The sequence below is a fragment of the Podarcis raffonei genome, chromosome 5, assembly GCF_027172205.1.
Source record: "Podarcis raffonei isolate rPodRaf1 chromosome 5, rPodRaf1.pri, whole genome shotgun sequence".
Taxonomy (NCBI): Eukaryota; Metazoa; Chordata; class Lepidosauria; order Squamata; family Lacertidae; genus Podarcis; species Podarcis raffonei.
Window position 1 is genome coordinate 27,921,857 of NC_070606.1, and position 20,237 is coordinate 27,942,093.

The 20,237-nt window shown below is 43.6% G+C and overlaps 2 protein-coding genes across 13 annotated transcripts in view; both read right to left on the reverse strand.

The window, feature by feature from the left end:
• Window positions 1–20,237, reverse strand: part of ANK3 (ankyrin 3) — a 383,552-nt gene that overhangs the window by 204,802 nt on the left and 158,513 nt on the right. For 2 of the 12 annotated variants that reach the window (XM_053388321.1, XM_053388315.1), the window contains exon 1: window positions 6,567–7,205. The exons of 5 other annotated variants lie outside the window; for them this stretch is intronic. In XM_053388321.1, coding sequence (XP_053244296.1) covers window positions 6,567–6,680 — 114 coding nt within the window. In that variant the 5' untranslated portion in view covers window positions 6,681–7,205. Of the gene's footprint in view, window positions 1–6,566; window positions 7,233–20,237 lie in introns of those variants that run through there. 5 more of the 12 variants (XM_053388308.1, XM_053388309.1, XM_053388312.1 and 2 more) reach the window with 5 other exon arrangements.
• Window positions 11,138–12,535, reverse strand: LOC128413868 (CD2 antigen cytoplasmic tail-binding protein 2-like). The gene has a single exon (XM_053388341.1). It carries the CDS (start codon window positions 12,408–12,410, stop codon window positions 11,361–11,363), a length of 1,050 nt encoding a protein of 349 aa, XP_053244316.1. The 5' UTR covers window positions 12,411–12,535; the 3' UTR covers window positions 11,138–11,360.

Sequence of the window (20,237 nt, forward strand, 5' to 3'; positions counted from 1 at the left end):
AGGGGGTTGGACTAGATGATACTTGAGGTGCCTTCCAACTCTACTATTCTGTGATTCTGTGTCTTTGGACTACAGTACTTCGAATTTTGAGGGGCGTGATATAGCAGCATGGGAACTAGCTAATTCTGTAGTGTGGGAAACAGCTCGCAGAAAGCTGAGTAAGTAAGCCGCCCAGAGTGGCTGAGGAAACTCAGCCAGATGGGCGGGGTATAAATTATAAATTACTACTACTACTACTACTATGTATGATATAAATGGGGGGGGAGAATTCATAACTAATGGAACAGCTTGTGTTCTTGGTTGAAAAACATGAAGCAAAGACTTCGTTTAGGAGTGCGCAGCTGTAATTTAAACTTCTGAGGGCTTTATGCCCGTATTACATGTAGAGCAAATTTTCATCATATAGTTGTTAGAGATACGGATCTTGGTGGTAAACCCGGGACTGGTCTGTACCACTTCTAGCACAAAAGAAAGCCTGCAGCACATAGAAAACTGTTATGGAAAGGGACTGTAAAGGTAAAGGGACCCCTGACCATTAGGTCCAATTGAGAACGACTCTGGGGTTGCGGCGCTCATCTCGCTCTATAGGCCGAGGGAGCCGGCGTACAGCTTCATGTGGCCAGCATGACTAAGCTGCTTCTGGCGAACCAGAGCAGCACATGGAAACACTGTTTACCTTCCCGCTGGAGTGGTACCTAGTTATCTACTTGCACTTTGATGTGCTTCCGAACTGCTAGGTTGGCAGGAGCAGAGGGAGAGCAACTGGAGCTCAACCCGTCGCGGGGATTCGAACCACCGACCATCTGATCGGCAAGCCCTAGGCTCTGTGGTTTAGACCACAGCGCCACCAAGATATGGATCTTGGTGGTAAACCTGGGACTGGTCTGTACCACTTCTAGCACACAGAAAGCCTGACCTCTATTTTTTCTATATGGAAGAGTGTGTGTGTGTGTGTGTGTGTGTGTGTGTGTGTTCAGTCATTGAAATAGGTTACATATGACCCTTTAGTGCAGCAGAAGTGGGGCAATAGCTTTCAAGGAGATTATAAAATGGTTACATTAAAAAAAAAAAAACCTGAGCAAGAAGACAACTTTTTGACTTTGGAATTTTGGCTTCCAAGCAGTCAGCAGAAAAATAATGTCTCAAAATCACACATAGCTGTCTGCAAACAAGACTTATTCTTATTCATTGAATTTATATACTGCCCTATACCCAAAATTAACCAAATTTAACCAAAAAATTATAATCAACTGGACCACACCCAGCATAAAAAGCCCTTCTATCTTTAATAGAATCTTTTGCACTGAAATTAACAAATCTATTCTACGCCTTAGGCACATGGGAAATTAAACCTAGTTTCCGTAGCCTTGTGCATAAACTAGCGCAAGACAGAAAAAAGGCATACAAATAATACTTCCTCTTTAAGGTGCCATTTAACAAAAATGTTCAAGGATATCATCTTACCCTTTTTTAATATTTGAACTCTTCACACTGCTCATGAAGCTGAGAGCAGGATGTGCCCCTAAATATTGGTATACAGTATTCTGGGATGGGAAGTGAGGAGAATTTCTTTAGCCACCCCTGAGCTGCCAGCATATTTTAATTATTACTCGCTATCACCATCACCACTTCCATAGAGTTGTTATAACATTTTGCAGCTCTTTGCTTACTGTTCCTTAAAACCGTGTGAGATACAGGTGAGGCTGCAGCAAAGTGGCCACAACTGCACATCGTGCTAACGTATGATTTTAGTGTGATGTGAACAAGAAGCACATCACATAAGGAGTCTGTGTGCTTCTCCCTCCCCTCTGGCCAGGAGGATGGAGCTGGGAGAGCATGCCCACTCCAGCTCATGCACATCCGGCTAAGCTATCATTTAGTGTGACACGCAACATGGCCAACGACTTGACCAGTTTGAATTGGTGTCTCCCCACCTCACCTTCCACAACAGGTGTCCAGCCTGCACATTAGACTCTCTGCCTGTTCAGGCACACATGCTATATTAAACTTGCGCTTAGATTTGGGATTCTCCGGAGGTGCAAATATGAAATATTATTTCAGTTGGTTAGAGCATGGTGCTCCTAACGCCACGGTTGCAAGTTCCATCCTTGTATGGGGCAATTGCATATTCCTGCGTTGCAGGGGGGGTTGTACCAGATGATCCTCAGGGTCCTTTCCAACTCTACCATTCTATGACTCTATGGTTTTAATCTCTTTCTAGCACAGGTGGGCCTTTGATTAGGCAGTATATGGCAGCTACCTAAGGCATCCTAAATTTTGAGCACCAATGGAGTGTAGCAGAATTAGAGACAAGACAGTGCTGATCCCTGGGGCACAACCAACCAGGAAGTTCTCTGATATGGCAGAACCACTGAGATGAATGGGAGATGTTTCCATTCATTTCACAGAGACTTGGGTGATATAGTTTCCTAGAGGAATGTATCCTAGGACAACTAGCAGACAAGAAAAAAATCGCTTGGCTTTTCTGATTTGGATACCCCAGTCTCTTGAACTGGCCCACAATGCCTTGAAATGCAGCCAAAAGACAAGCCCACATGGATCTTATTACTTTAATCCGATGGCAAATAATATTTTATTCCCGCCCCCAATTTCCTCCTACCAGTCACCCACATAAGGGCTGGCACCACCCCCAAGCCGCCTCCTCTTCCTCTCCCCCACTGCTCCTGCCGCCCCTCCCTCTCTCCTCCGTCATCTCCCAATAAATGCTGCTAGCACTGCCATCCCCACCTCCCCTCCTGGCCCCTCATCCTCTGCTTTTGGTTTGTCGCGTTACTAGTGGCAATAGTTTCCCCTCCAGCCTGCCTCATTCTGGGTGAGACAGCTGGGAGAGCGCCTTGGATAGACCCCCTTGGCCTTTCCCCAGTGAGAAGGAGGAGAGCTCTGCAGGAGCCTTGCCAGGTGGGTGGGTTGGTGGTGGTGGCAGCAGAGCCTGTGGGCCGTGAGGTGAGCAACGAGGGGGACCAGGGCTACCAATTTGTCACAGCCACTTCACAGGTATTGGCTTTCCCCACGAATGTGCTGGCCTTGTCCCCACCCATCCATACATACATACTATTCAGTCAACTCACATCCCTGGAGAGTTGCTGTCTCAGTTATGCTTGTACACAGAGATGGGTTGAGTATAGGAAAGCGAGGAGGTTAAAATGCATTCAAAAAGGCTGGGCATGTTCCAGCCCCATTTCAACAGGGTTTTACTCAAATCAGGGTTCAGACTTCCCTTCCTGCCCATCACCCCCTTTCTCCCTTGCCTTATCACATGCTAGACTTCCATTTAAATGATGGCACTTGTTGTTTACAAAGAAAGGGAAGATTTGCAAGCTCCCTCTCCCCCAACCAGTTACATGCCCTGTAGGTTATTTTCTGCTGCAGATTATGAGGATTGTGGTCATATGAGAAGCCACCTCACAGTGTCTCTCCTGCCATCTTTGTAACTCGTCTTTGGGTTACAAAGTGGTGAGAGGGAACTGTTAATATTGTCTTCCTTATTGATACTTCCCAGTTCCACACTCACCCAAATCCATACCTTTGGTTAAGCTCTGGTTACTAAAATGGATTAGAATGCTCTCCCCTTCAGCTGTTCGCATATATAAATCTTAATGATAACATGGCACTTGCATCACCCTTGTGAGACCTAGCTGCACCCAGGCTCCACCCACCAATCTACAAGGCCTTGCCCCTTGGGCTCCTCCCCCTGGGTGTATGCAGCAGCATCCCTGTTCTCATCTGTCAAATGTTGCAGAAGATGACATCTTGTGCGGTCCATTCAGAGACAGGCAATGGAGACAGGGGTATTACATAACACAGGCCTGATTCACTGACTCTTTTGTACACCTGAACTGGGGAGGTGGGAATAAGCAACACTCTTTCCTAAAGCACTTAACTGAAGTCTCACTGGTTTCAACTTTACTAGTTTATCTGAAAAGAGTTAGGTGGCCTGGTGGCATTTTCATAGCCAACCTGGGTGGGAATTGAAGAAGAAAGACTTAAAATACAAAGAGGGTGAAACTGCTTCCTAAGACTGCAGTCCTAATATTAGATGGGAATCATGTCTGTCTGGTGCTGTTATTAACAGGCTGTGTTCAGTTCTGCAAACTGAAACCATCACATGGCTAAATCTCTGTTGCCTCAATTGCCCAGGGATTCTAACCATCACCAGTGTTTTAATATGACTGGAAGCCTCCCAGAGGGTTTTTTCTAATACGGTTCAGGTAAAGGGTTAGCCTTTGAGCATCAGCATTGCTGGTGGGTCTTATCTGCAGTGACTCACAATTCACAGAGAAAAAAGGGGGGTTGCTAATTAAAAAGAAACTAAACCACCACCTTAATGAACAGAGAGATGAGACATGGATTCCGTGCTACACAAAGGAAGGTCAGAATGGTTGTTGCTACAGTCAAAATGCACCCTGGTTGGATCTGCAAATGCACCAAAGTTAACCCCCAGGTTCTTTCCTTCTCTCTCTCTCTCTCTCTCTCTCTCTCTCTCTCTCTCTTCTTAAATAAATTCAGCATGTCTGTAGCATACACCAAGAGAAAATAAATATTGCCCAAAGGGCAGGTTCACTACTCTGAAACCTTTCTCCCATAACACAATCCTGAAAGAAAATCCATGGCATTTATGATGACTGCATTTTTTTAAAAAAAAATTGGCCATGTCCCACCCTGGTTGCTAGGAGATGTCCCTTCTAAGACATCATGCTGTATAAACAATAAAGCATTTCTGTCGACATAGCAATTGTCTAAACCACTGAATCAAGAGGCACTTATTGGCATGGTCACCCCCTGCCTCCTCCACTTCTATATTCTGCTCATATGACAACATGAATAATCACAAAGGCACCACACACTTGCTATTGTTAAACCCAAGCCTACTTGAAAGAAAATACCCAGCTCCCTTGTAAGAAAGTTAATGGGAGGCTATGAATTTCAACTCTGACTCCAAAAACGCACGCACGCACACACAGAGAGAAAGACGCATGTTGAGGGGTGACCCTTTTTGAAGACTGCATTCCTGCGAGTGTTTGGGGCGGGACGGATAAAGACCCTGGTTTCATTTGTAAAGCATAAAATAAAGTTTGGGGGTGGGGATCATGAACATCTAAATCATCCTTGCTTTTCAAGTGGAAAAGCCAGGAAATCAACCCTTCGGGCTGCATTTTGTTCCCCTAGTTTCATCTATGCAGAAAAGGAGACAAGAGCAGTAATTTAACAGAAAGCCTGCTCATGCCCCTTTAAATGGGAGAAATACCCATAAACCTACATGCTGCAGTACACACTTTGCTGCAGCCATCTATATACAACCTTCTAACGGTCTTACTGTATCAGAAGGCTCCTTAGTGCCTTTTCTCTCTCATTACACTCAGCACTGCTTTTTGCAGTGAAAAGAGAAGGGGGTGGGGAGGAAGAAAGCTGAGGAAATGAGAAGCTGCCACCCAAGCCACAGAGGCGCATATGCACAGAAGGAATTTACAATGTGTCCTTTAAGGAAACACATGCATCAGTGCTCAGAGCCCATTAGATTATGCGTCCCTTAGGGAATATCACAAAGGGACATGAAAATGCAACATAACCTCATTCCTGTGTTCAGACTATAGGCATCTGAGCAGCTTCTGTTTCTTTTCCTTAAAGAATATTCACAGCTATTAAGCACCAAGAAACCACCACAGGGCCCTTTTCTGGTGCGTAAGGTGTCCTCTTAAAGGGCAAGCCCACACAGCATCTTCATTTAGGGTTCTGCTCTTATTTTCCACTATTGTGTTTCAAGTCTTATGTTGGGGGAAGCCAGCTGACTTCAGTCAAAATTTAGCAAGGGCTAGTACACACTAGATTGGCATGCCCAGGACTCAGTTTACCCCAAGTACCTCTGCATCCAGGGTAATTACAACACAACTGGGGGAGGGGATGTTGGAACAGGGCTCAGTAATCTCACGCCAATATTTCAACCTAACAAAAGAAAGTTTATAACAACAGTTGATTTAGGCGTTATTTCCCCATAAAATAGGCCGTCAAGATAAAAAACACATACTGCAGCAGCACATTCAGTGACTTCTGTTGAAATTAATGGATTATTTCAAAGGCGAACATGTGAGAGAGTCCCAGCAGAATTTCTGCACAGATTTCTTACCAACAGATCACAAACCAACTATTTATCCTCACGTGAGAACTACGCAGATGCTAATTGTTTAACCTGCAAAACTGCCATTTCTTAAACTGACTTCCATTGCACTGAAATAAAACAAGCTCACATCTCAAGACAATGTGATAATCTGCCGGGGGTGGGGTGGGGTGGAGAGAATGCACACCACCTGCGCTGGTCACTGCAACAAATCTAGAATCTCTGACTTTAAAAAAGAAACATTTGCCTTTCAAAGCGACCCCCACCCCCACCCACCGCAAGTTTTGGCTTGCAATGACATTTCACAGCCTTAACAATTATCCACAGTCACCAAGTTACAAGCGTACCACATCTCTGCTCTCACTGCAGTGTGAGATGTCAAAGTAAAACAAAGGAATCCATGTAAAGAAATTGCTGTTACAAATAAATGTACCTTTTTCTTCCGATCCTTGGATCTTTTCCTATGTTTCCTCTTTTTCTCATTTTCTTCTTCGGCGTTAAGCTCTAAATCTCTGTTTTTCTTGAGCTGTGATGCTGCGTGAGCCATAATGCATTAAGAACACCCTTTGCAACAATCCTTCCTGGTATATAAGGTGATATCCTCAGGCACCTTTAACCAGCTCTCATCACAAGCAATGCCTGGAAGAAAAGCTGTGGCTGGAGCCAGGAAGACATTCACAATTCAAAGGTCTTGATGAAGCTGGCAGATGCTACACAAATTCATGCTTGCAACATCTCTTCCAGTACCTTTCTGTACCTGAAGCTCGGCAAAACAGTGCAGCCATCCTAATGCATTTAACGTAACGAGAAAGACAGCTGGGACAGAGAAAGCTGTATTATGGCTGCATCCCCCACCACCAGCTGGAAGTGTCTAAGTGATTCCACTGAAGGGGGTATGCTGGAAATGATGGCTTCCTCTTACAAACACTCCAAAGCAACAACTCCTGTCGGATCAGTGTTTTTTTTCAAAAATCCTCACATGCATTTTAGAAATCCACCCCTCAAAAACAGCGGCTATGATTTATACTCCCTCACTTAATTCTGCATGGTGAGCCACTTAACCCACAATGAAATGGAGCAGCTCCCACTTTAGATTAACTGCTGATGGTGACAAAAATAAAAAAATACAAAATATATTTCTCCTCCCCCCTTCATTTTACCATAGAGACCCTGACTGCATTATGTAGAAAACAATGCATGCATTGCTATATCTTAACAGCATGCCCTTTATGCTGAATGTTCGATCTTGCTGCAAGGATTACAGAAAGCACTGTTGTCTTATTCTTCCTTTCTTTTCTAAACACATGCTTATTACAACACATCTTGGGAGGGGGGAGGGGGGAGATGTGATCATGCGAGCGCACGAAACAGGCCTCTAATTCATAGGAAATTTTCTGGCAATTTTCTTTTACATGATCGAAAGGGGGAAAATAGAACCCACCCCCCTGCACAGCCAGGAATCTGTGTAACAAACCCTATTTCCTTGCACTGAGCAATGTAGACGTAGGCTTTTATGGAAGGGCTTGCTTCGATCACCTTGCTATTTTTGCCACCTGAGTCCTCAGTGACTGCAGCTTTTGAATATTCATTAGGGGAGGTAAAATAGCATCAGTATAAAAAGACCTGCAGGGGGCATTTTCCACTAGCATGGGCTCAAAGGAGATCAAGACAATTTGTACCACATGTCTTTCTGTATCTGTTGGCATCTAAAATTATGCATATATCAAATATATATATAGAGAGAGGGAGACCATACTGTGTATGTATCAACAGAATGTATTTATATGTGTGTGTGTGTGTTTCTGTGAGTGAGCGTTTGTGTTTGCTCACATACACAGACACTAGCATTATTGTTTACAATAGCAGTGCTATAGAGAAACCAGACAAGGAAGGAACCAACTTGTCAAATAGAAATAGAAGTAGCAGCCTTTTTAAGGGGCACTGTGATCACATCTCCTTGCTCTAAATACAGTTCTGGAATCCCGGGGTCTGTGACAAAGGCCTCAAGCAGAGATTTCCCTTGGGGTTACTAGAGGAATTATGTGTGTGTTGCCCCACCCCCAAGCCTCGCAGAGGCAGAAGCTACACTCCTCCTTGACCTTCTTCCCAGATTATTATTTCCCTCTACACATCTTGATTGGCAGAAGAAGTAGAGTGCTGACCCACTTCTTTATCCTTCCCTAACCAGCACAATGCAGGCAAGCCATATGCCTTTCTCTGTCTGGTGTTGACTGGTGGTGCTGAAGGCCAATGGTGCCCATCCTTGGTTTGTCAAAGGTTTTTGGCTTCTCTGGGGTCCTCCCTATCACCTTCACAGAACCTTACAAGTGCCCCACAGGTCTGTATGGTCTCACAGAGTTCTCACACTCTTCCTTTCTCCTTAGGGCTTGTTAGGGTACCCAGCGTTTGATTTTAAACATATCTGTGTCTGTCCCCTGCTCCACTCTGCTCCAAGATGGGTCCCAAAGACAGACCAAGGGCTGGGAGAGCCAGGATAAAATATGGCACTTCATGGGAGGAGACAGAATTGGAACCAAGTGTAGCGTGTTGAACAGAGCTTGGCAGAATTTGATCTTTACTGGCTTATCAGATCTAGGACAGGACACCTAACAGCAAGGATCACAGAACATTACAAGCAGTAAATATTAAGCTATATATAAACTACATAATTATGTAGAATAACATAATAAAATACCATGTGATACCTTTGTAAGAAAGGTAAGGTAAATGACCTCTGGACGGTTAAGTCCAGTCAAAGGCGACTTTGGGGTGCAGTGCTTATCTCGCTTTCAGGCTGAGGGAGCCGGTGATTTTTTTTCTGCCAAGTTTAATGATTCATGAGAGGGAGATGGAAATCTGGCTCGGGAAATTCCCTCTACAGTGGTACCTCCGGTTAAGTAACTTAATTCATTCCGGAGGTCCGTTCTTAACCTGAAACTGTTCTTAACCTGAAGCACCACTTTAGCTAATGGGGCCTCCCGCTGCTGCTGCGCCGCCGGAGTAAAATTTCTGTTCTCACCCTGAAGCAAAGTTCTTAACCCGAGGTACTATTTCTGGGTTAGCAGAGTCTGTAACCTGAAGTGTATGTAACCTGAAGCGTATGTAACCCGAGGTACCACTGTATTTGTTAAATAAAAGAAAGGTGCTTCACATACAGTATTCTAATCACACACAGCATCATGTTATAACATATCATATTCCAGTGAGATCATATTTTATTTCTAAGATATAACTCTCATAAAGTTTTATAAATGTAATATAAATGGATCCTGATAAAGCAATAGCATTTCGCCCAAATAACAAGCCAAAAAGGAATCTCTAGAACAGAGGGTTCTTAACCTGTGATCCATGCATGGGCTTCAGGGAGTCTGTGAACTGACCACACACAAAAAATCCCAGTGCAATAAAATCTTGCAAAAAAAGGGGGTCCATGACACACACACACACACACACACACGGTTAAGAAGTACTGTTCTATAAGTTATATGTGACTTTAATGGTGCATAACCTTGCCTTCCTCATGCTCAGTGGACCATGTCAAAATCTCAGTTCCACCTCAGCTGGATGAGCAACAGTTCCTCAACTTCTTCGTCCTTCAAGCTCACTGTAAACTTTTCATGACCTGGGATAAAACCCAGGAAGGAGAAAGAAGGGTTTTAAAAGAGGATCCCCCATCCCTGCCTGTCTGCCTCCTCACCTCAGAATGAGGAACAAAGGCTTGCCTCTTAAAATTTATGGATGGGTGGTGGGTGCCCCCCTCCCCACCAGAGAGTGTGGTACATTATTCAGTTGTGTGGTGGGTACGTCATAAGGGCACCCCATTGTCTTTCAAGACAGACAGCTGCCAACAAAATCCTGCCCCAGTGGGCAGCCTGGCTGCTGCATTCTGTACCAGTTGAAGTTTCTGAACTGTCTTCAGAGGCAGCCCCATGTACAGTGGTACCTCAGGTTACAGACGCTCCAAGTTACAGACGCTTCAGGTTGCAGACTCTGCAAACCCAGAAATAGTACCTCGGGTTAAGAACTTTGCTTCAGGATGAGAACAGAAATCATGCCCCGGCGGCGCGGCAGCAGCGGGAGGCCCCATTAGCTAAAGTGGTGCTTCAGGTTAAGAACAGTTTCCGGTTAAGAACAGACCTCTGGAATGAATTAAGTTCTTAACCCGAGGTACCACTGTATAACATGTTGCAGTAATCTAATCTAGAGGCTACCAGAGTTTAGATGAGAGAAGTTGGGCTATCCCGGTCCAGATAAGGGCACAGCTGGGCCATCAGCCAAAGCTGATGGAAGGCACTGGGCACCACTATGTACACTCTAGGTACACTTAATATACTGCTTCTGGCTCCAGGGCAGATTCCCAATGAACAACCCTGTATGATACAAGTCTTTGTAAACATGAATTTCTTGCACTTCTTCTTAGGAAGTGTACACCTCATGGGTGACATGTATTTTTATAGAAAAGAACTACCGCAACTTTGTTCTTATTGTACTTCACATCATTAATATTTATTAGTGAGGATGGGGTAAAGAATCAAAATGGGACACCCTTTAACAACTGCATATTATTATTGCAGCCGACATTCCAGAAATGTCTGAAGTTTGCTCTTGCATCACTTCCAAGACAGGTAAGATGTGTAAATAATGAATTTGTGCTATGCAGCTCTACGCCCACTCTGACAAAAACAGAATGGAAAGCAGCTTCTCTGACCTAATTATTACACTCGAGAGACCATACTGGCTGTGAGTCCTGGAAGGACTGCTCCCTGCCTTGCAGGCCTTTTCTACCTGCAAGGACTGCGAGGGTGTGGCTTTGGCTAACTCCAGCGACAAAAATGGAGGCTGCTGAACAGACACTTGGGCTGGGGTGTTTTGAGGGTGGTTGTTGCTGTGGGGTGTGGTTTTTTTGTGTATCTTTATTTTAGATCTTGTTGTGATTTAGGTGGAAATTGTTCAGTTTGGTTGTGTATTTTTGAATGTTTTATTTATTGTTTATTTTTGTTTTTGTTTTAAGGTTGACTCTTTTTATTTCTCGCAAAATGCGAAGCAACCTCAGAATGAGACGGCAAATCAAACCTCTCCCTCTTTCCCTCTGCAAACACACGCACACAAACACACACACGCCTCTCCTCCCCTGGCCCCCACCCCCTAAAGTCCGGCAAGTTCTTTCAGTCCTCCACTGTGTTGAGTTGCATCTCTTGTGCTCTGTGGGGCAGGAGGCGGGTTCCAATCACGTGTAGAGGTCAAAATCAATGCGCTTGGAATTGTAGAACTGGCCCTCGGAATTCTCCACCTTCCGGCAGTAAACCCCATCAGGGAAATAGCCTTGGGATACCCAGTCCTGCATCTGGGAGCTGCTAAAGGGGCCATAGAGTTTGGACGTGTTTGTGTTCTCCCATTTGTATTCCCACATGACCTCGGAGAGAGCATCGTCATCGCCCTGCTTTTGCTCCTCACTTCCCACCGCTGGTGTCTTCTCCCCCAGTTTCGCTTCATCAATATCCTCAGCAAACATATCGAGCTCTGGTTCGGCTGCGGATACTGCTGCAGGAGGTTGCTCCAGCGCCCGGAGCCTCAGTGCCAGCTTCTCCCGAGTCTCCTGGTAGATCTCATACACGCCTCGCGCCACCATTTGGTCAGCCAGCCCCGAGAGGCGCTCCAGCTGCTCTTTCCATTCTGGCGACCCGGGCTTCTGGGGCTCTCCTTCCTCGGCTGGCTCTGCTTCCTCTGCCTTGAGGCGGCTCCAGGGCGTCCGCTGACGCCCGCTGTTTTTGGGCCTGCCCTTGTCTCCCAGCCTCTGGATGGCCCTGGCCACCGTCTCGCCAGGCAGCACCAAGGCCACCATCCCTTCCAGCAGCGCCTTCTTGTCCAAAGGTGCCCGTCCCACTTCAAGATCCTCTTCCTCGTCTTCATCGGCAGAATCTAGCAGCGGCTTCTTCTGACCAGGACGCTGCTCCTTTATCCTGACCCAATCTATGTTGTCCAACCAGTTATCCCGAATCACCGCCTCTTTCTTCAAGAAGTAGTTGCCTTCTGAATCAAAATGGCCTTCTTCCATCTCCTCCTGCAAATTGAATGGAGTGATCCGGACCCCATCTTCATAGTCAATAGTTGCAGATTCCTGCCCTTCTACATCATCTGATGCAAGGATGTCATATTTGCTGCCTCGCCCTTCCTCCTCGTCATCCTCCTCTTCACTGTCCAATGAGTGCTTGCCCTTAAAGCGGCTGCCTGGTCCTCCAACTGCAGGTTCCACCAGTTTCTTTTTTGGCAAGTTCATTTCCTCCTCATTCTCATCACCTTGGTCCTCAAAGGTCACCTTGGTTTTAACATTATGGCTCTGAGTCCTCACGCAGCCCCCGCTGCCCAACTCTCAAACCACCGCGGCGAGGCAATCAACATCCGGGTCCCCTTATTTATTGTTTATGACTATTTTTGATGTGTTGTTGTAAGCTGCCTTGAGCACAGTTTTAACTGTGGAAAGGCGGCATACAAATAAAATTATGTATGTATATGTTTGTTTGTTTGAATGAATGAATGAATGAATGTAAGGATGTAAGATGTTAGATAGAAAGCACTTTATTTTTATTTTGCTTTAAATATTCAAAACTTCGGAGTTCTTACAAATTCCAGTACAAAATTAATGGTGACATTTAAGTCTATGCAAGTCATGGTTCCGTTCTAGGTCCACTCAGCTTGTGACCCACTAAGCGAAATTCAGCTTCATGAACCACCTGTTCTTTTATATTCGCAGCTGGATACCTGTGTCTGTGGGGCTGCGTTCAGCTTGGCGGGCTACAAGTTTTGCAGGCCCAGTTTATTTATTAAACAGGCTGGAATAGTGGCAAACAAATACATGCATTTGTAGAGGGAAATTTCATTAAATTTACACACATAAAGTGACATTAGAATACCCCAAAATACCAATTTTTTTTATATAAATAAACTGGATCCTAGGACTCTTCATGTCCTGCTTGTGAGGTTCCAGAGGCAGCTGTCTGGCCAGAGTTAAGACAAGGCTTCTGGAGTAGACAGAATTTTGCTTTGATCCAGGCAGTTCTTTTCTGCCCTTTGTGTATACATCAGTCATGACAGTGCTTCCTATTTACTTGTGGTTCAGCTCAACCGATCTTTTGCCCACGTTCATGTCACTTATTCAGGAACATGTACAATTTGTTATTCATGAGCAATAAACAGAAAACAGTAACACTGTATGAGAATCCTTCTATCTGCAATAGTATCAGTAAGTCAATCTACCCAAGGCAAATGGATCTGGGTATGACGCAGGAGCCAGGGACAGCAGCCAAAAAAATCCCAAAATCAAATGTAGCAGCCTCCCCCGTCAGCTACGATGATGGTGTCTAAGCTCCAGACAACAGAAGCATACAAAATGCAGCTAAGGAAGATATATGCAAACAATTGCATCACAGTGCTGTAAATCAGGCACAAAGTCACTACCACAGTGGTTCTTCATACAAGCTCCAATCATGCTTCAAGGTCAGGGAGTGCTGCTTTTGAGACAGTGATGAGTCCTCTGAAGGATGCTCAGTCCATTCTGAAAGCAGTTCTAGGGTAAGGCTCCCAAGCACTTAGCAATCTCTCCTGAAATAATTTTGTGCACAGTACACTTGCTGACTACATATTCATCTTTCCCAAGAAAAGGATTCTTAGGTGCAGCCTTGTAAGCTGAGCCCACAAAACATTTCTACCAGCTCATCTGCTCATTTGAGTAGAATCTTGAGCTGACATAATAGGCTGTACCATTTCAGGCTAAAAGTGAGGGGTGATTTTTTTTTTTGTAGTGTGCTCTCACTTTTTTAAAAAAAACCTGAACCACCCACCCCTTCCCTGCAAGCATGATGCAAAGTCATCAAGGAGAAAGGTTCAAGTCCAAACTGTTCTCTATTCTAGTTAAAGGGAGCAGTGTTGTTTTTAAACACAGGGCATTAAAATATGTAAGTATACTGATGTGGAAACAAGGTTGGCACAGCAGTGATGACTCACCTCATTGGGTACCAATGGCACTTCCCTGTTACTTCCTCCCTGATTACTCCCATCCCCCAATTTGTAACTATGGGGATGCATGTGTGTTCCACTGATGTGTTTCCCTCATGATGTGATTGTAAGAATAGACTTTTTTAAAATGAAAAAAAAAGCTTTTTCAGTGCATGCTTATTATGGGAGTGGAGATACCAAACTCATCATGATACAGTGAGTAAATGCTACAACACTGGGCAATTCTAGTAATTTATGATTAGTGTAGAGTATAACAGATGACCCTACCTCAACAATGTAGGAATAGTATAGGTATAGGTATAGGTATAGTATAGGTAGTTATTCTGGATTAAATAATCATTTACACAAAGCTGTGGTTCTGCGTATGAAGGTTGTGACATGGGGCAAATTCATTTACAGTGGTATCTCGGGTTACATACGCTTCAGGTTACATACACTTCAAGTTACAGACTCCGCTAACCCAGAAATAGTGCTTCAGGTTAAGAACTTTGCTTCAGGATGTGAACAGAAATCATGCTCCGGCGGTGCGGCAGCAGCAGGAGGCCCCATTAGCTAAAGTGGTGCTTCAGGTTAAGAACAGTTTCAGGTTAAGTACAGACCTCTGGAACAAATTAAGTACTTAACCTGAGGTACCACTGTATTTCTAGAATGGCTACCCCACTTCTCAAATTAAGTCAGAATCCAAGGCTGTGAAAAATACAATAAAAGCACTTAAGAATCAATATGAAAATCAAACAACATAAAAACTAAAGCAGCTAAAAATAAAAATAAAAGTAAGGTAAAATCAAGCATGGTTGGTGAAAAACAGCATTCATGGAAGCAGAATGCTGTTGAGGAGGAAAATGGAGGAGATCTCTTTACGTCAGAAAAAGCCCAGTCTCCAATTGCCACCCACCTCATCTCTGAAGGCAAGAGCACAAGCTACACAAATCTGCATAAGGAAAATAACAATTCTGTAAGGAAAAGCATTGTTTTTATTTTTAGATGATGCATGCATGTGACACAACAAATATGATCTCAATGAGACATTCCCTCTTGTGTGGAAGAGAGAAGGAAGAGCCTGAAATTCTTCCTTAGAGACCTTACAAGCTAGACTGGCACCTGAGGGAGGGGGAGTCTGTCACCTGGCATTGCCACTTCTGATCTGTTCTTGAAAGCTTTTTAATAGTGTCCAGTTCCTTTTATAGTTTTGGCCTCTTTCCTCCTCAAATTAGAATTTTTCTTGGCTGCTTTTACTCCTGTTTCCACCTGCTATTTTAGTGGATTTTGGAGGGATTCCCCCCCATATCCTCTCAAATAGAAATTAGCTGCCTTCAGAAATAAGATGGGATACAAATTTAGAAAACAAACAAAAGCCTGGGCAAGACACAAAGCAAAGGGAGGCAAAGCCTAAAAATACCAGATGAAATACAATGTATTGACAATATTAATGTGCCCAGCAAATTCTAGCATGTCGCCCCATTCAAGGGCTTGATGTAGCTGCTCATTTAAGGAGTGTGTTGCTTGGGCAAGACATCTGGAAGCATGATGCCTTTTCACCCCCTTTTTCATAAATTTATAGCATAGAAGGGCTGATGTCCCAATACTCAAGAGGACCTTCCATCAAAACTTAATTACAACAGGAGCTGCTTGACAAGATCAGGGTCTTGCACCATGTCATATGGAATCAGGTTCTATAGCATTTCAGTTTGGAGAGACCTATGCAAGTAACTGCGATGCATCTAACAACCCCTTCTCCCAGCCAGAAACAGCATCCTGTTGCTACTGCAGAAAATGGTGCCTAATTCCTTATCTTTAGAGGACATGCTAAAGTAGGACACTCAGCTTACATTCAGCTCAATGTGAAGAGTTCATTCCAGCTTAGACTTTTTCATTCATTGCATGCCAGCTGAACTTGTACAGATTTGTTCTCCTGTCTGCAATAAACACGTACAAACTGACGCCGTGATCCTGCTAGTCATTTCTGCCCATTAAATGTTCAGTATGCCAACGAAATGTGATTTACGGCCATCCCAAGTAGTACAGCTAGTTTACGGAAGGCATCCATTAAAGACCACGTGTACCATTTCAGTTCCAAGGAGATGCCCCAAGGAGTACCTATAATGTTACTTGATGATCCTAAACATTTTAAATAATCAATGCGCGATAGTGTGGACCATCTACTGATGAAAGTAGATTACCTATTTTGTTAGAACTCTGATAATGCTGCATGATGAATGTGGATAGAAGAACTGTGCCTCAGAGCTGAAATAAATCAATTTCACACACCCCTCCCCAAACCTCCTTTGAAAATATGGATGCGAAATATCCCCACCAAGGTATCATCTCAATATTCAAATATTTGCCACAAAGCACACCTAGAAGTTCAGGATCTGCTTTTCCATAACTAGCTCCTGCATAGCTGGATCAGTGTCTACATGGTCCGTCCACCTGAATACTGAGAATTTGGGTGAGTATTTCACACAGCAGTCAGCATCTCTTCTCACATGGAAAGGCTATATAACTAGAGAGAGGCTGCCACACAGCCAGGATCACCTTCAAAGGGTTTCATGGTTAGTTCTATATCAATATCTTACAGTCATCAAGTTCCAGTGCTTGATATTTTGATAATTGCTATTGGATAGATGACACACAATGGCATTTGAGATCTGATCTGACAGCACTGGGAGGTAGGCAGGTGATAGCATTCGACAAAAGCATTTATTGACGACATTCTATTTCATCACTGACAGCCCATGGCTTATGAGAGTTTATATTTAATGCCTGCCAAAATATTCATAAGAAGAAACCAACAAGTAACCAAAAGGGGGGGGGGGGTGCCAAGAGGTCCTTAAGAACTTGAACTTCAAAACACAGACAAATGTTCCAAAGCCCAAACTCAAAGTTTTTTTTTTTTGGGGGGGGGAATCACTTTCAAAATTAAATGGTGAAATGAGAAGATAAGGTGATGTTTTAAAATAATGCATATATTTGTGGCTGTGGGTATTCTTTTCAGCTCTGCCACACATATATATTCCTCTTCACTTTTGCCTTCTGTACTTTGCAGAAAAAAGCAATCATTTTCCTACACTGAGGTCCTGCTGTTCCTCTTGAAGATGGATCTAGGAGGGCAACCCAATCTGTTTATGCTGTAGTCGCTCAGGTTTTGAAGCACATCCGGCTATGGCAATTTGATTTGCATATAAAAATATCAGATCTTAGGAATGTAAAATAAGATTTCTTATAAGATTTAACTGCAATACAGTGGTACCTCAGGTCACAGACACTTCAGGTTACAGACGCTTCAGGTTACAGACTCCACTAACCCAGAAATAGTACCTTGGGTTAAGAACTTTGCTTCAGGATGAGAACAGAAATTGCGCAGTGGTGGCGCAGCGGCAGCAGGAGGCCCCATTAGCTAAAGTGGTACCTCAGGTTAAGAACAGTTTCAGGTTAAGAACAGACCTCCAGAACGAATTTATTATTATTATTATTATTATTAAGTTCTTAACCTGAGGTACCACTGTATATGGATGTTAGAAGAATGTTTGAGTAAGGACCAGAAAATGAATGTGGTTTAATAAGATTTTAATTTTGGTTTTGCCTCATGGCACTCAAGAACATTGAAGAGCTTTTTCCTCTCATGGTAGCTTTGCATTTAAGCATTGTATTGCAAGGAACAGCTCATTGCTTGAGACATTTGGAAGTGAACTGGCTAAAACACTCAAAAATGCACTGAACAGAACAATCCTCCCTTGTCAGAGCAATAGAAAAGATGACCTAATAGGTCTTTTCCATCTTAGATCCTGTCATCACAATCTAGTTTTCCTTTCTGAGGACAAATTTTATGCATTACTCTCTCTACCTTCCATTATAGCAAGATGCTGTTTTGTATAAGAAGAATTAGTTTCAAATTTTCTGGAGTCCTCTACTGACCTTGAAGGCTGTGCCTTATATTCAATACTTTTCATATATAACTTCAAAAGTTAACATTTTTGAGCAGAGCAATCCAGTTTGTCACCAACTCTGATCAAAAAGTCCATTTGGAATTCAATGCTATGTGAATTTCAACTTTGTTTTCAAAAAACAGCTTTCCACCTTTTATGGTTGCAAATATGCGATTAACGTGTGTGTGAAATCCCTGCTGAAATTGATGAAACACTTTGATTGATTCAAAGGGAGCTCTGATTAATTTGGGGTAACAGATTTAAAAATAATTATTATTTTAAATCAGAACACTTCTTAAATCAGAGCAGGTGCCTTCTTAGACGAGATACGTGCTCTCCTTTGACATAGGAAAAAATGCTTTTTAAAAGATGGCACATACATTGGCAAAAAGCAAATAAATAATGCATTTTCTTCTTCTTGAAGGAAACTGTCTTATTTGTATGCAAGTTTAAGACAGTCATGTAAAATCCACCCTCCTATTTCCATTAATATGCTTACATAATTAAATGACTGACCACACAATGATGCACATATCTCCTCTGAAGTAAGCCCCACAACATTCAATGGGTCTCACTCCTAGGTATAGGATTACAGCCTAAGATTTATTTAACAGGATGGGAACCCCTTTAAAATTCTGAGGAATTCAAGCACTCACATTGAAAGGAATCACCCATCCAAGTTAGATCTAAAGCAGCATAAATCAAGATGCACAGTAATGGGAGAGGAATAACTGTATATAGAATGGAAGGATTTCAAGTGCGTGGTCAAACAAAAAATATGGGTGTGCAGCTGATTATTCCTGGGACAATGAAATGCACATCTCTCTTCTTTTATCTTGTTATGAGCCATGGTTGGAACAAATTGACAGAACTGTTTGACAGGCTACAGAGTTCAGTTGAAAAGTTGGCAACTGTGTGGGAGGAAGGGAGCCTTTTGAAACATGCATGGATGCGGATCTGAGTGGCCTCATCCTACCTATGTTCTCCTTCTAGTCATAGGTATACGTCCACAGCATCCCAGATTCTGGCATGCTGTGTATTTCCTGGAAAGCCACTATTGCTGGCTGGCTGTCAGGCTGACCTAGGTAGCGGGGGCAGAGGAGTGGAGGGAGAGGTTGGCTTTCCCAAGGACTCTCAAATCAAGCAGCACACATTCCTGGCAAGGGACCTGGAACTTGACAGGAGTGCAGGGATAAGCTGCCAACTAGCGCAGAGGTGGGGGGGGGGGGGAGAGACAGGACACCTGAGAATTCACACTTAAATAGTAAACTTTTCAAAAAGTGCCTTGGAGAGCTTGTTAAGTCGATCACTTAAAGTGAGGCACAGCTTAAAACCATCTCTTACAATGTTTAATTAAAACAAAAGGTAATTTCCAAAGCAAATATACATTTTTTCTCCTATGGGGTAATTCCTGTATAAGTGGGTATAATAATTCAGACCCTGGGATGCCAAACCACCAGACCACAGCCCAAAAGAACATTAGACAGCCCCTCTGCCCCCCCCCCAAAGCCTGTAAAATTGCAAATCAAAATCTGGTAGAGCTTCACTTTTAATGGAAATAAGCAATTGGGAGGGTGGATTTTACATGACCCCCCCCATGCACTGAAAGTTGGTGCAGGAGCAATGTGGCCAAGCAATGGTCCTCCCCATGCAACACCTCCACACTCTCCAAAGATTGACTATGTGCCTACTTGTCTTTTTCATAAGTCTAAATGCATATGGAGCTGCTGTTAGATTTTGACAGAGATGATCTGCACATTCAACCATACACAGGGAATCTGATGGAAATATCTCCCATGCTCTTCATTGGGAAGGAAGCACACATAAGCAATGGCAGGGCAAAGCTCTGGGTGGGCAGGGTTCTAAAACTTGGCCTCTTTTGCAGCTCCCATTCATTTCAGAGGGGCTAAGAGAATCATAGAAGTGTAGATTTTGACAGGACCATGAGGGTGATCTAGTCCAACCCCCTTTGGCCCAACGTGGGGCTTGAACCCATGACCTTGAGATTAAGTGTCTAATGCTCTACTGACTGAGCATGTTCAGGAGAGCTTTCCTGTGGCTTGTACTGTCATTGGCAAGGTATTTTTTCCCATTTGTTCTTACGACACCCCTGCTAATAATCCTGCTTCAGTTCACAGAGTGAATGCAGTTCTGTGTGTCTCTCT

What these genes read in the sequence shown, in the direction of transcription:
- LOC128413868 (XM_053388341.1), bottom strand. Translation starts at nt 12,410, where the DNA reads ATGAACTTGCCAAAAAAGAAACTGGTGGAACCTGCAGTTGGAGGACCA.